This window comes from Hylobates moloch, unplaced genomic scaffold (genome assembly GCF_009828535.3).
Source record: "Hylobates moloch isolate HMO894 unplaced genomic scaffold, HMol_V3 SCAFFOLD_1, whole genome shotgun sequence".
NCBI classification, from domain to species: Eukaryota; Metazoa; Chordata; class Mammalia; order Primates; family Hylobatidae; genus Hylobates; species Hylobates moloch.
In genome coordinates, this window is record NW_026652276.1 from 46,344,882 (window position 1) to 46,357,601 (window position 12,720).

Consider the following 12,720-nt stretch of genomic DNA (forward strand, 5'->3'; position numbering starts at 1 on the left):
AAGCACCTTCATAAGAACCAAAAATCAGGTGAGCAATCGCATTACCTGGTTTTAACTTCATATCACTGAAAAAAGCATTGAAAAACAGGAAAAACAGTCTTGAAACGCTGATGTTACCCCTCCCCATTCCCCAGTAGCACCCATGTGGTGCAGAGAGAGAATCTGTACACGTCAGGGAGGGACAGCTTAGTGACTGGGGGACTTTGCATTGAACTTAGTGCTGCCCTGTTGCAGCAGAGAGCAAAACTGTTCTGACCTCAGCTGGCACCTACCCACACAGAGACCATTTGGACCAGACATAGCCAGCAGGGAAGCACCCATCCCAGTGGTCAGAACTTGAATTTCTCAGCAGGCCGTGCCACTGTAGGCTAAAGTGCTCTGGAATTTAAAAGACAGTCTAGGTTACAAGGACTGCAATTCTTATGCAAGCCCTAATGCTGTCCTGGGCTTAGACCTGGTGAACTGGGTTAACATATGACCTAAGAGACACCATGCATGGTGGCTGAGGAAGTGCTTATGCCATGCCTCTCCCAACCCCAAGCAGTGTAGCTCACACCAGTGAAGGTGACTCCTTCCTTCTGCCTGAGGAGAGTAGGGAGAAGAGAAAAGACAGCTTTGTCTTGCATCTTGGATACTAGCTCAGCCACAGTAGGGCAGGGCAACATGCAGGGTTGTGAGGCCCCCATTTCAGGCCTTATCTCCCAGATGACATATGTAGACATACCCTGGGCTGGAAGAGAACCCACTGCCTTGAAGGGAAGGACACAATCCTGGCAGGATTCATCACCTGCTGGCTAAAGAGCCCTTAGGCCCTGAATAACCAATAGTGATATCCAGGTAGTATGCTATAGGCCTTAGGTAAGACTCTGATACATGCTGGCTTTGGGTACCATCTCAGCCACACTGGGATAGAGAACCAAGTGGGACCTTGGGGCCTCCAAGTCCAGGCCTAGGCTCTTAGACAGTATTTCTGGACCTGCCATAGGCCAGAGGGGAGCCCACTGCCCTGAAGGGTGAGTCCCAGGCCTGGCAGTATTCACCACAAGCTGACTGAAGAGTGCTTGGGCCTTAAATGAACATTGACAGTGGCTTGGCAGAACTGCCCATGGGCCAGTGGTGGCAGCAGCAGGAGAGGCTCTTCTACTTGTGGAAAGAGGAGGGAAGGGTGGGAAGGATTTTGTCTTGTGGTTTGGGTTCAAGCTTAGTAGAATAGAGCACCAAACCTGGAGAAAGATGCCAATATTCAAGTACAAGGTTATAGAACACCAAGCAAATTTAACCCAAAGAAGACAACCTCAAGGCGTTTAATAATCAAACTTCCAAAGGTCAAAAATAAAGAAACCTAAAAGCAGCAAGAGAAAAGAAACAAATAGCACACAATGGAGCTCCAACACGTCTGACTACAGGCTTTTCAGTGGGAACCTTACAGGCCAGGATAATGGCATGACATATTTAAAGTGCTGAAAGAAAAAACTTGTACCCTAGAATAGTATATTTCATGAAAATATCCTTCAAACATGAACTAGCAAGAGAGACTTTCCCAGACAAAAGCTGAGAGATTTCATCAACACCAGACCTATCCTACAGGAAATGCCATAGTTTTCAAATCTGAAAAAACAGGATGAGCAATAACAAATCATCTGAAGGCACAAAACTCACTGGTAATAATAAGCACACAGAAAAACAGACTGTTATAATGCAGTTTAATTGTGGTATGTAAACTACGTGTGTCTTAAGTAGAAAGACTAAACGATGAGCCCATCAAAAATAATAAATACAACTACTTTTCAAGGTATAAACAGTACGAAAAGATATAAAGAGAAACAAAAAAAGTTAAAAAGCAGGAGGATGAAGTCAAAGTGTAGATTTTTTAATTAGTTTTCTTTTTGCTTGTTTATGCACTCAGTGTTGTCTTCAGTTTAAAATCATGGATTCTAAGATATTATTTTCAAGCTTCACGGTAATTTAACATAAAAACTATATACAACAGATACACAAAAAATGAAAAGCAAGAAATTAAAACATACCACCAGAGAAAATCACCTTCACTAAAAGGAAGACAGGAAGGAAGGAAAGCAAGAGAAGCCCACAAAACAACCAGAAAACGTAAAACAAAATGGCAGAAGTAACTCCTTACTGATCAATAATAATATTGAATGTAAATGGACCAACTTCTCTAATCAAAAGATATAGCATGAATAAATGGATTTTTTTTTAAAAAAAGCAAGACCCAGTGGTCTGTTGCCTTCAAGAAACACACTTTACCTATAAAGTCACATGTAGACTGAAAATAAAAGGTTGAAAAAATATATTCCATGCCAATGGGAACAAAAAATTACCAGGGGTAGCTATGCTTGTATCAGGCAAAATAGACTTCAAGGCAAAAACTGTGAGAAGACACAAAGTCATTATATGATACAAGGGTCAATTCAGCAAGAGGATATGACAATTACAATTTATATGCAACAAACACTGGAATGCCCAGATATATAAAGCAAATAATATTAGAGCTAAAGAGAGAAACAGACCTCAATACAATAATAGCTGGACACTTAAACACCTCACTTTTGGCACTGGACAGATGTCCCTGACAGAAAACCAACAAAGAAACATCAGATTTAATCTATGCTGTAGACCAAATGAACATAATAAATATTTACAGAACATTTCTTCCAACAGCTGCAGAATGCGAATTCTTCTCCTCAGCATATGGATAATCCTCAAGGATAGACCATATGTTAGGTCACAAAACAAGAACACTAAAAAAAAGGAAATGATATCAAGCATCTTCTCTGACCACAGTGGAATAAAATTAGAAATTAATAAGAAGAATTTCGGAAACTATACAAACACATAGGAATTAAGTAATATGCTCCTGAATGAGCAGTGGGGTCAATGAAAAAATTAAGAGGAAATTGAAAAATTTCTTGAAGCAAATGATAATGGAAACACAACATACCAAAACATGTGGTATCTATTGAAAGCAGTGCTAAGGGGGAAATTTATAGCTATAAGTGCCTACACCAAAAAAACAAAACAAAACAAAAAAAAACAAAACTAATTATGCACCTTAAGGAACTGGAAAAGCAAGAGTAAACCAAACTCAAAATCAGTAGAGAAAAGAAATAATAAACATCAGAGCAGAAATTAAAAAATTACAATGAAGAAAACAATAAAAATTAATGATATGAAAAGTTGGTTTTTTAAAAAATAAAATTGATAGACCTTTAACTAGACTACCTAAGAAAAAAGAGAAGACCCAAATGAGTAAAATCAGAAATGAAAAAGGAGACATTACAACTAATTCTGTAGAAGTTCTAAGGATCAATAGTGGCTACTGTGAGCAACTGTATGCCAATAAATAGGAAAATCTAGAGGAAATGCTTAAATTCCTAGATACACACAAAGTACCAGGATTGAACCATACAGCAATCCAAAACCTGAACAGACCAACAAGTAACCAGATTGAATGCATAATAAAAAATCTCCCAGTAAAGAAAAACCCAGGACCCAATGGCTTCACTGCTAAATTCTAGCCAACATTTACAAAAGAACTAATGCCAATCCTACTCAAACTATTCTGAAAAATATAGGAGGAGAGAATACTTCCAGATTTATTCTAGGAGGTTAGTATTACCTTGATACCAAAACTAGACAAAGACACATCAAAAAAAGAAAACTTTAGGCCAATATCCCTAATGAACATTGAGGCAAAAATCCTCAACAAAATACTGGCAAACTGAATTCAACAATGCATTAAAAACATCATTCATCATGATCAAGTGTAATTTATCCCTGGGATGTAAGGATGGTTCAACATAAACATATCAATCAATTTGATGCATCATATAAAGAGAATGAAGGACAAAAATAATATGATCATTTCAATTGGTGCTGAAAAAGCATTTAATAAAATTCAACATCACTTCATGATGAAAACCCTCATAAAACTGGCTATTGAAGGAACATACCTCGACGTAATAAAAGCCATAAGAGACAGACCCACAGCTAGTATCATACTGAATGGGGAAAAACTGAAAGCCTTTTATTTAAAATCTGGAACACATCAAGGATGCCCACTTTCACCACTGTGAGTCAACATAGTGCTCGAAGTTCTAGCTACAGCAGTCCAATGAGAGAAAGAAATAAAGGGCATCCAAACTGAAAAGGAAGAAGTCATATTTTCCTTGTTTGTAGATGATTTGATCTTTTATTATTTTTTTTTTTTTGAGACGGAGTCTCACTCTGTCATCCAGGCTGGAGTGCAGTGGCGTGACCTCTGCTCACTGCAACCTCTGCCTCATGAGTTCAACTGATTCTTCTGCCTCAGCCTCTCTAGTAGCTAGGACTACAGGTGCATGCCACCATGCCTGGGTAACTTTTTTTTTTGTATTTTTAGTAGAAATGGGGTGTTACCATGTTGGCTAGGCTGGTCTCGAACTCCTGACCTCGTGATCCGCCTGCCTCGGCCTCCCAAGGTGTTGGGATTACAGGCATGAGCCACCGCGCCCAGCCAATATGATCTTGTAGTTGGAAAAACATAAAGACTCCTCCAAAAAAAAAAAAAAAAAAAAAAAACTATTAGAACTGATAAATTCAGTAAAGTTACAGGATACAAAATTGACATACAAAAATCAGTGGCATTTATGTATGCCAAAGGTGGACAATCTGAAAAATCAAGAAAGTAATCCCATTTACAATAGTCTCAAAATTAAATACCTAAGAATTAATTTAGCCAAAGAAGCCACAGATCTCTACAATGAAAAGTATAAAACATTGATGAAAGAAATTGAAGGTGACACATAAAAACGTATATTCCATGTTCATGGATTTGAAGAATCAATATTGTTAAAATGTTCATACTACCCAAAGCAATCTTCACATTCAATTTAATCCGTATCAAAATGCCAATGAGATTCCTCACAGAAATAGAAAAAACAATCCTAAATTTTTTTTGTCTCCTGCCCATCCCCACAGTTCTACAATTTTTATGGAACTACAAAAAACTTAGAATAGCCAAAGCTATCTTGAGCAAAAAGAACAAAACTGGTGGAATCACACTACCTAGTTTCAAATTAGAATTCAGAGCATTAGTAACCAAAACAGCATGGTTTGCTGAAAAACAGACGCATAGACCAATAGAACAGAATGGAGAGCGCAGAAACAAATTCATAAATCTACAGTAAACTCATTTTAGAGAAAAATGCCAAGAGCATACTTTGGGAAAAAGACAATGTCTTCAACAAATGGTACTGGGAAAACTGGATATTCATATACAGAAGAATGAAACTAGACCCCTGTCTCTCACCATATAAAAAATCAAATCAAAATGGATTAAAGACTTCAATCTAAGACCTCAAACTATGAAAGTACTACAAGGAAACATTGGAGGAACTCTCCAGGAATTTGGACTGGGCAAAAATTTCTTGAGTAATACCCCACAAGCACAGGCAAACAAAGCAAAAGTGGACAAATGGGATCACATCCAGTTAAAAACTTCTGCACAACAAAGGAAACAATCAACAACATGAAAAGACAACCCAGAGCGTGGGAGAAAATATTTGCAAACTACTCATCTGGTGAGGGATTAATAACTGGAATACATAAGGAGATCATACAACTCTGTTGGAAAATCTCTAATAGCCTGAATTTAAAATAGGCAAAAGATCTGAAGAGACATTTCACAAAAGAAGACTTACAAATGGCAAATAGACATTTGGAAAGGTGCTCAACATCATTGATCATCAGAGACATGCAAATCAAAACTACAATGAGATACCATCGCACTTCAGTTAAAATGGCTTTTATTCAAAAAACAGTCAATAACTGCTGTCAAAGATGTAGAGAAAAGGAAACTCTCACACACTGTTGGTGGGAAGGTAAGTTAGTACAACCGCTATGGAGAACAGTTTGCAGCTTCCTTAAAAAACTAAAACTAGAGCTACCATATCATCCAGCAATCCCGCTGCTAAGTATATACCACAAAGAAAGGAAATCAAGATATCAAAGAGATATCTGCACTCCCATGATTGTTGCAGCACTGTTCACAGTAGCCAAGATTTGGAAGCCTAAGTGTGCAACAAGAGATGAATGGATAAAAGAAAACGTGGTATCTGTACACAATGGAGTACGGTTCAGCCATAACAACGAGATTCTGTCATTTGCAACAACATTAATGGACCTGGAAGTCATTATATTAAGTGAAATAAGTCAGGCACAGAAAGACAAACTTTGCATGTTCCCACTTAACTTGTGTGAGCTAAAAAGTAAAACAATTGAACTCATGGAGATACAGAGTAGAAGGATGGTTACCAAAAGCTGGGAAGGGTAGTGGTGGGGTAGGGGGTAAGTGGGAATGTTGAGTGAGTACAAAAAATAGTAAGAATAAATAAGATCTAGTATTTGTCAATAATAATTTAATTGCACATTTAAAAATAACCAAAACAGGGCCAGGCACAGTGGCTTACACCTCTAATCCCAGCACTTTGGGAGGCCAAGGCAGGCAGATCACTTGAGCCAAGGAATTTGAGACCAGCCTGAGCAACATGGTGAGACCATTACAAAAATTAGCCAGGCATGGTGGCACGTGCCTACAGCCCCAGCTACTTGGGAGGCTGAGGTGGGAGGATAATTTGAGCCCACGAAGTCGAGGCTGCAGTGAACCAAGATCTTGCCACTGCACTCTAGTCAGGGTGACAGAGTGAGACTATGTCTCAAAAACAAAAAACCAAAAGTGTATAATTGGATTGTTTATAACACGAAAGATAAATGTTTGAGGGGATGGATACCCCATTTAACATGTGATTATTAGGCATTGTATACCTCTATCAAACTATCTCATGTACACTGTAAGTATATACACCTACTTCTGTGTACCCACAAATATTTTTTAAAAACTGAGGCCACTGAAATTTTAAGTAACCTCATAACCAATGTATTTAGCTAATGAACACTTTTCAGTTCTCTTCCCAACTGTCCATGTCCTCACATATTTCACAACTAAACCAAGAGGGGTGTGTTCAAGACTGAACTCGAGCTTCATTTTCTTTACAGAAGCATCTGTGACTGTGGTATTTCAGCGCTCTCTCTCAACTCTGAGTGTTAGCATTTTATAGTATATTTTATTCATTTAAATAGTTATTTCTCTGAGATGTCTTTTCTATTGCTTTATATTATTATTATTGAAAAATTAGTTAAATTTTCACCTATGTATATATTTTCTCCTGAGCTGGATTACTAACTCCTTGGAGTTAGTATTTTGCAATATAATACTTTTTTTTCTATTTTCCACAGTACCTAACACAATGCTGTGTATATTAAAAAATACTTAGGTTCTTGTTAACTAGAGAATGATGCTGTTTCCTCAATGTGTCTAGGCAGACAAAAACTCTTTCTTTATATATGTAAATGTGCATTAACTATTTTAACTAATGTAACCAGACATTGTTCTCTGAAAACTGTAATAAAAAAGAAATAGGGGAATGCTATTCAGCCTTAGAGGGGGAAAAAAACGGGAAATCCTGTCATTTGTGACAACATGGATAAAAACCTGGAGGACTTATGTTGAGTCAAATATGCCAGGCACAAAAAGACAAATACCACATGATCTCAGTTATAGTGGAATCTAATAAAAAATCAAACTCATAGAAGCAGAGAGTAGAATGATGCCTACAAGGGTGGGGCTTGTGGGTAGTGGGGATTGGGGAAGATGTTGGTCAAAGGATAAAAAATTTCAGTTAGGAGGAATATGTTTAGGGTATCTATTGTACGGATTGGTAACTACAGCTAATGGCAACATATTGTATACTTGAACATTGCTAAGAGAGTAGATTGTGTAGTGTTCTCATTACAAAAAAATAAGTATGTGAGGTAATATATGTTAATTAGTTTTATTTACCCATTCCATAATATATACATTTTCTCAAAACATGTTGTGTACCATAAATATATACATTTTTGTCAATTAAAAAAAGAAATTAAGTAAATAGGAAAATGAGATTACTGCTCAGTTTTTCTAGATTATTGAAGTTTAATTTTAGGGCTTAGTAAGGTTTTTTTGGCTCACATTTGAAATAGATATTTAAAAAAACTTAATTTGCAGTATCATTCACTTTCAAAATAACTACTATATTCAATACCTATCCTTTCAGATTGAGCAGTTTAATGCTGAAGAGGAAGCATTTGGTTGGCCACCATCTGTATATCCTCAACGTAAAAGAATCCAAGATGGCTTGAACTCTTATCTTCGTCTTTATGAAACTGCTGTCGAATTTAGCAGCAAATATAGAGCATGGACAGAAGGGCCATATCACAAAGTGAATCCAGACCAAGTAGAAGCAGATATTGGAAATTACTGGAGAGGATTATATAAACTGGAGAAAATCTTTCATGATTCTCCATATGCATTGGCAATGACAAAAAAAGTAAGATCAAAGGTGGAAGATTTCAAGCAGCACATTCCTCTCATTCAAGTGATCTGTAATCCTGGTTTGCGCCCCAGGCACTGGGAGGCCATGTCTGCCATTGTTGGTTACCCTTTGCAGCCATCAGATGACTCCACGGTCTTCTCTTTTTTAGACATGAATCTGGAACCATATCTAGACAGATTTGAAGGTATTAGCGAAGCAGCTAGCAAAGAATATTCTCTTGAAAAGGCAATGGAGAAGATGATTACTGAATGGGATGCAGTGGAATTTGTCATCCATTCTTACAGAGAAACTGGGACTTTTATTTTGGCATCAGTTGATGAAATTCAGATGTTGTTGGATGACCATATTATTAAAACACAAACTATGCGAGGATCTCCTTTCATTAAGCCTTATGAAAAACAAATGAGGTAAAGTGATATTTATATGACAATGTTTATGCTATGTTACCAAAATCACTTGTATTTAATGTAAAGTTCTTTTGAGAATTATTTCACACATAATATTTCATACTTAATATTTTCTTTTGAGAATTGATTCTGCATTTCATACTTAGCATTTCATTTAAGATCTTTAAATATTTAAAGATACTATAATCAATGGCTTCATTGCTATTGGAAGATTTCTCGTCCTTTGCTATCATCTTAATGGTTTGTTAACTTCTATATTCATAACAAAGACAGTGGACAATCAACATCCAGATATTCGTTTTTATTGCCTACAATATGATCTTATTTTTTAACTCTCAAAAATAATTTTGTATCTCTGAACTGAAGTTAATAATTTTATTTTAAAAATATGTTAGCTTGTCATAGAGGATTGCTGAATATCTATTGTAATTTTTGCTCATATGCATGCAGGATGGCAAATAAGTGAAAAAGAATGAAACTATAATTTTAGTTGGGAGTTTTAAGCATCATACACAGCCAATTAAAGTAAGCCTAGCCGTCTGTCAATGTTTCCAGTTTTTGTAATTTACATTAAGCAGGCTATATATTACCTTAAAAAAACAGAGTCCATCAAAGTCAGACTACTGTCTTCAGTGGATTTGCATGGCCAGGGAATGCTAACAGCTTGGTAGTATCTGCCTCTGGTGACTTACGTGTTACCATACACTTGGGCATGTCCTGATTGGCCTTGGCTCGTTCTCTATGTTTGATTGTTCTGCCTCCTGCCAGCTTGCTCCAGCGTGCACATTAAGAGAAGAATTTTTAAACTACTCTGAAAGTGGTACATCTAGATTCCATTTTAAGGGACTGTGCATGATATCATTAGCTGCTTGGAAATTTTCTGAATCACACAAAAATTAGATAGAAAAAGAGGGAAGAACAACAGAAGAAAGCAGAAGCATTCAGTTCTTTTGTGCAAAGAGGTTAAACAAATTCACTGATAAGCATTGAAAAAAATATTTTAGAAAGACATCTGAAAAGGCCTGGTTACTTGGCAAACTCATTAACATTTCTTTGTTTTAAAGATCTAAAATCACAGAGCACCACTTAAATGATGAGTAATGTGTTAATATACATAAGACTATGCCACATCTAAGTTGTGTTGCTATTAAATTTATTTATTTATTTGAGATGGAGTATTGCTCTTCTGCCCAGGCTGGAGTGCAGTGGCGCGATTTCAGCTCACTGCAACCTCTGCCTCCTGGGTTCAAGCGAAGTTGCTATTAATAAATCATTCTTCCTTATGACTATGTTATCTCTGATAGCAGAGTAATTACAACTGTCTGGGTTCAAATCTTGACTCTATTGTTTATTATCTGGCTAAACTTGAGCCTGGCACTTGCCTCTATGTGCCTTAGTCTCTCCATTGATAAATAGATGTTACAACGGACTCTACCTCACAGGGTTGACATGATGATGGACTAAACACATAGAGACCTTAGAACTGTGCTTGTAAAATTTTTAGTTTATGGAGTAATTATATTTATTCTTGAAATTAAATCATTGTCTATATTCTCTATATTTAGAAATGAACTGATAACCTGTTGTAAATTTAAATATTCCACCTTCTCATGAGTGCCACACTATTTTGGAGTATGTAGATTTTTCTTTAAATGCCAGTTACATCTTATAAATTGAAATACAGTTGACCCTTGAACAATTTAGGGTTTTAGGGGTGCTCACCCCCCACACAGTTGAAAATCTGCATATAACCTGACTCCTCAAAACCTTAACTACAAATAGCCTGCTGTTAACCAGAAGCCTTAAAAATAACATAACACATACCTTGAATGTTACATTTATTATATACTATATTCTTATAATAAAGTAGGCTGGAGAAAAGAAAATGTTATTAAGAAAATCATGAGAAAAATATATTTACTATTTATTAAGTGCCAGTGGATCATCATGAAGATCTTCATCCTCGTCATCTTCATGTTGAGTATACCGAGGAAGAGGAGGGGTTGCTCTTGTTGTCTCAGGGATGGCAGAAGCAGAAGAGGTGGAGAGGGTGGAAGGGGAGACAGGAGAGTCAGGCAAAGTCCATGTAACCTTTATTGAAAAAAATCTGTGTAAAAGTGGACCTACACAGTTGAAACCTATGTTGTTGAAGGGTCAACTATATTTTAGAAATAAGGGCTTTATTCTAGAAATAAAGCCTTTATGAGCCCAAATTAAGGGGGAAAAAGAATGTTAAAGGAAAGGAGTATTGGATATAACTATCTTTCCTCAGAAACTCAGCGTACCCTTGATTGAGAATACCTTTACTGTCAACAAAATCTTGTTTTTCAATTTGTACTGTCTAGCCATGGAACTAGATAGCAGAAAGGTTTATCGCTATGACATATACAGAAACCAGCCCAATAGTAGGTAAGTATATCTTAACATGTATATCTGTATAAGCATAAATGTTATATTATTATCTTTAAACATATTTTGTAGAACAAATCTAGTGATTTATCTTTAAATGCAACTAGATGAATGGAAATTGGAATATTATATACATTATATATGAGATTGTATATAATGTATAACAATTGTATAACATTATATACAACATTGACAATCTAGTTGTGGTTTTGAATTTTGTCATTTGAAACATTTGCTTGGTTTGCTGTCAGTAACAGCCACTGTGTTTTGCTCCTCAGAGAATGGGAGGGCAAGCTCCTACTGCTTCAGGAGATTCTGGATGAATGGCTCAAAGTCCAAGCCACATGGCTGTATCTGGAGCCCATTTTCAGCTCTCCAGACATTATGTCTCAAATGCCTGAGGAAGGCAGACGATTTACAGCTGTTGATAAGACATGGAGAGATATAATGAGAAGTGTCATGCAGGTAGGTGAAAAAATCTCCAAAAATGTCATTGTTTGGTTGAAGTGACATGATTTTTGTTTTCAGAAATCCATATAAGCCATTATTGTTTCCAATAAGCCATTATCTATTTCATATATATATTGTCTTTTCAGCTATTATTTTAGAATGCCAGGAGCAGAAAGTGTTGCAAGCAAAAGTAGATATTTTGTTCTGATTACTCCTTGAGGTCCAAATGGGAATTTGCATTGTTTAACAACCTTTGATTCTATTATTGGTTCTTATCTGATGCTCTGGAGGGAAGACACTGTACTAGGTACTTGCTGTCTCTGTCTATTCTGTGGCTCTCGTGTTATGGAATGCAACCCACTGAAACTCACTGTGGTGCACACATGTCAGTATGCCAACCACTCAACACATTTTTCTGGTAGGGACCTAAAAAAAGATGAGTTGCAAAGATAAATATATCTCAAAAGTCCAATAAATGCAAATAAAATGCAATAAGGAAAGAAAAATACACAAATACTGTGGAGGAGAACTTAAAATTTAAGCTAGAGAGAGAATTTAATAAAAACCAGTAACTCTAAAAAAAGTACGTTTTTTTGTTCAATTCAGAAGACTTTTTTTTTTTTTTTGAGACAGAGTCTCGCTCTGTCGCCCAGGCTGGAGTGCAGTGGTGCTACCTCGGCTTACTGCAACCTTTGCCTCCCAGGCTCAAGCGATTCTCCTGCCTCAGCCTCCCAAGTAACTGAGATTACAGGCATGTGTCACCATGCCCAGCTACTTTTTGTATTTTTAGTAGAGACCGGGTTTCACCGTGTTGACCAGGCTGGTCTCGATCTCTTGAACTCAAGTGATCCACCCGCCTTGGCCTCCCAAAGTGCTGGGATTACAGGCGTGAGCCACCATGGCTGGCAGAATACATTTCTTTATTGCCTCAGAAGCATGATTGTGTGCCATTAAATATTAAAATAGAAAAAAATTAGTTATTAAATCATATCATTAAATGAATATAAACTTCTTCATTGGTATTT

At 36.7% G+C, this 12,720-nt stretch overlaps 1 protein-coding gene across 1 annotated transcript in view; it reads left to right on the forward strand.

Moving 5' to 3' along the window:
• DNAH7 (dynein axonemal heavy chain 7) overlaps nt 1-12,720 on the forward strand; it is a 330,709-nt gene that overhangs the window by 92,963 nt on the left and 225,026 nt on the right. The window contains exons 17-18 of the mRNA XM_032755099.2: nt 8,151-8,836; nt 11,524-11,710. Of these exons, the coding sequence (XP_032610990.2) occupies nt 8,151-8,836; nt 11,524-11,710 (873 nt within the window). The remainder of the gene's footprint in view (nt 1-8,150; nt 8,837-11,523; nt 11,711-12,720) is intronic.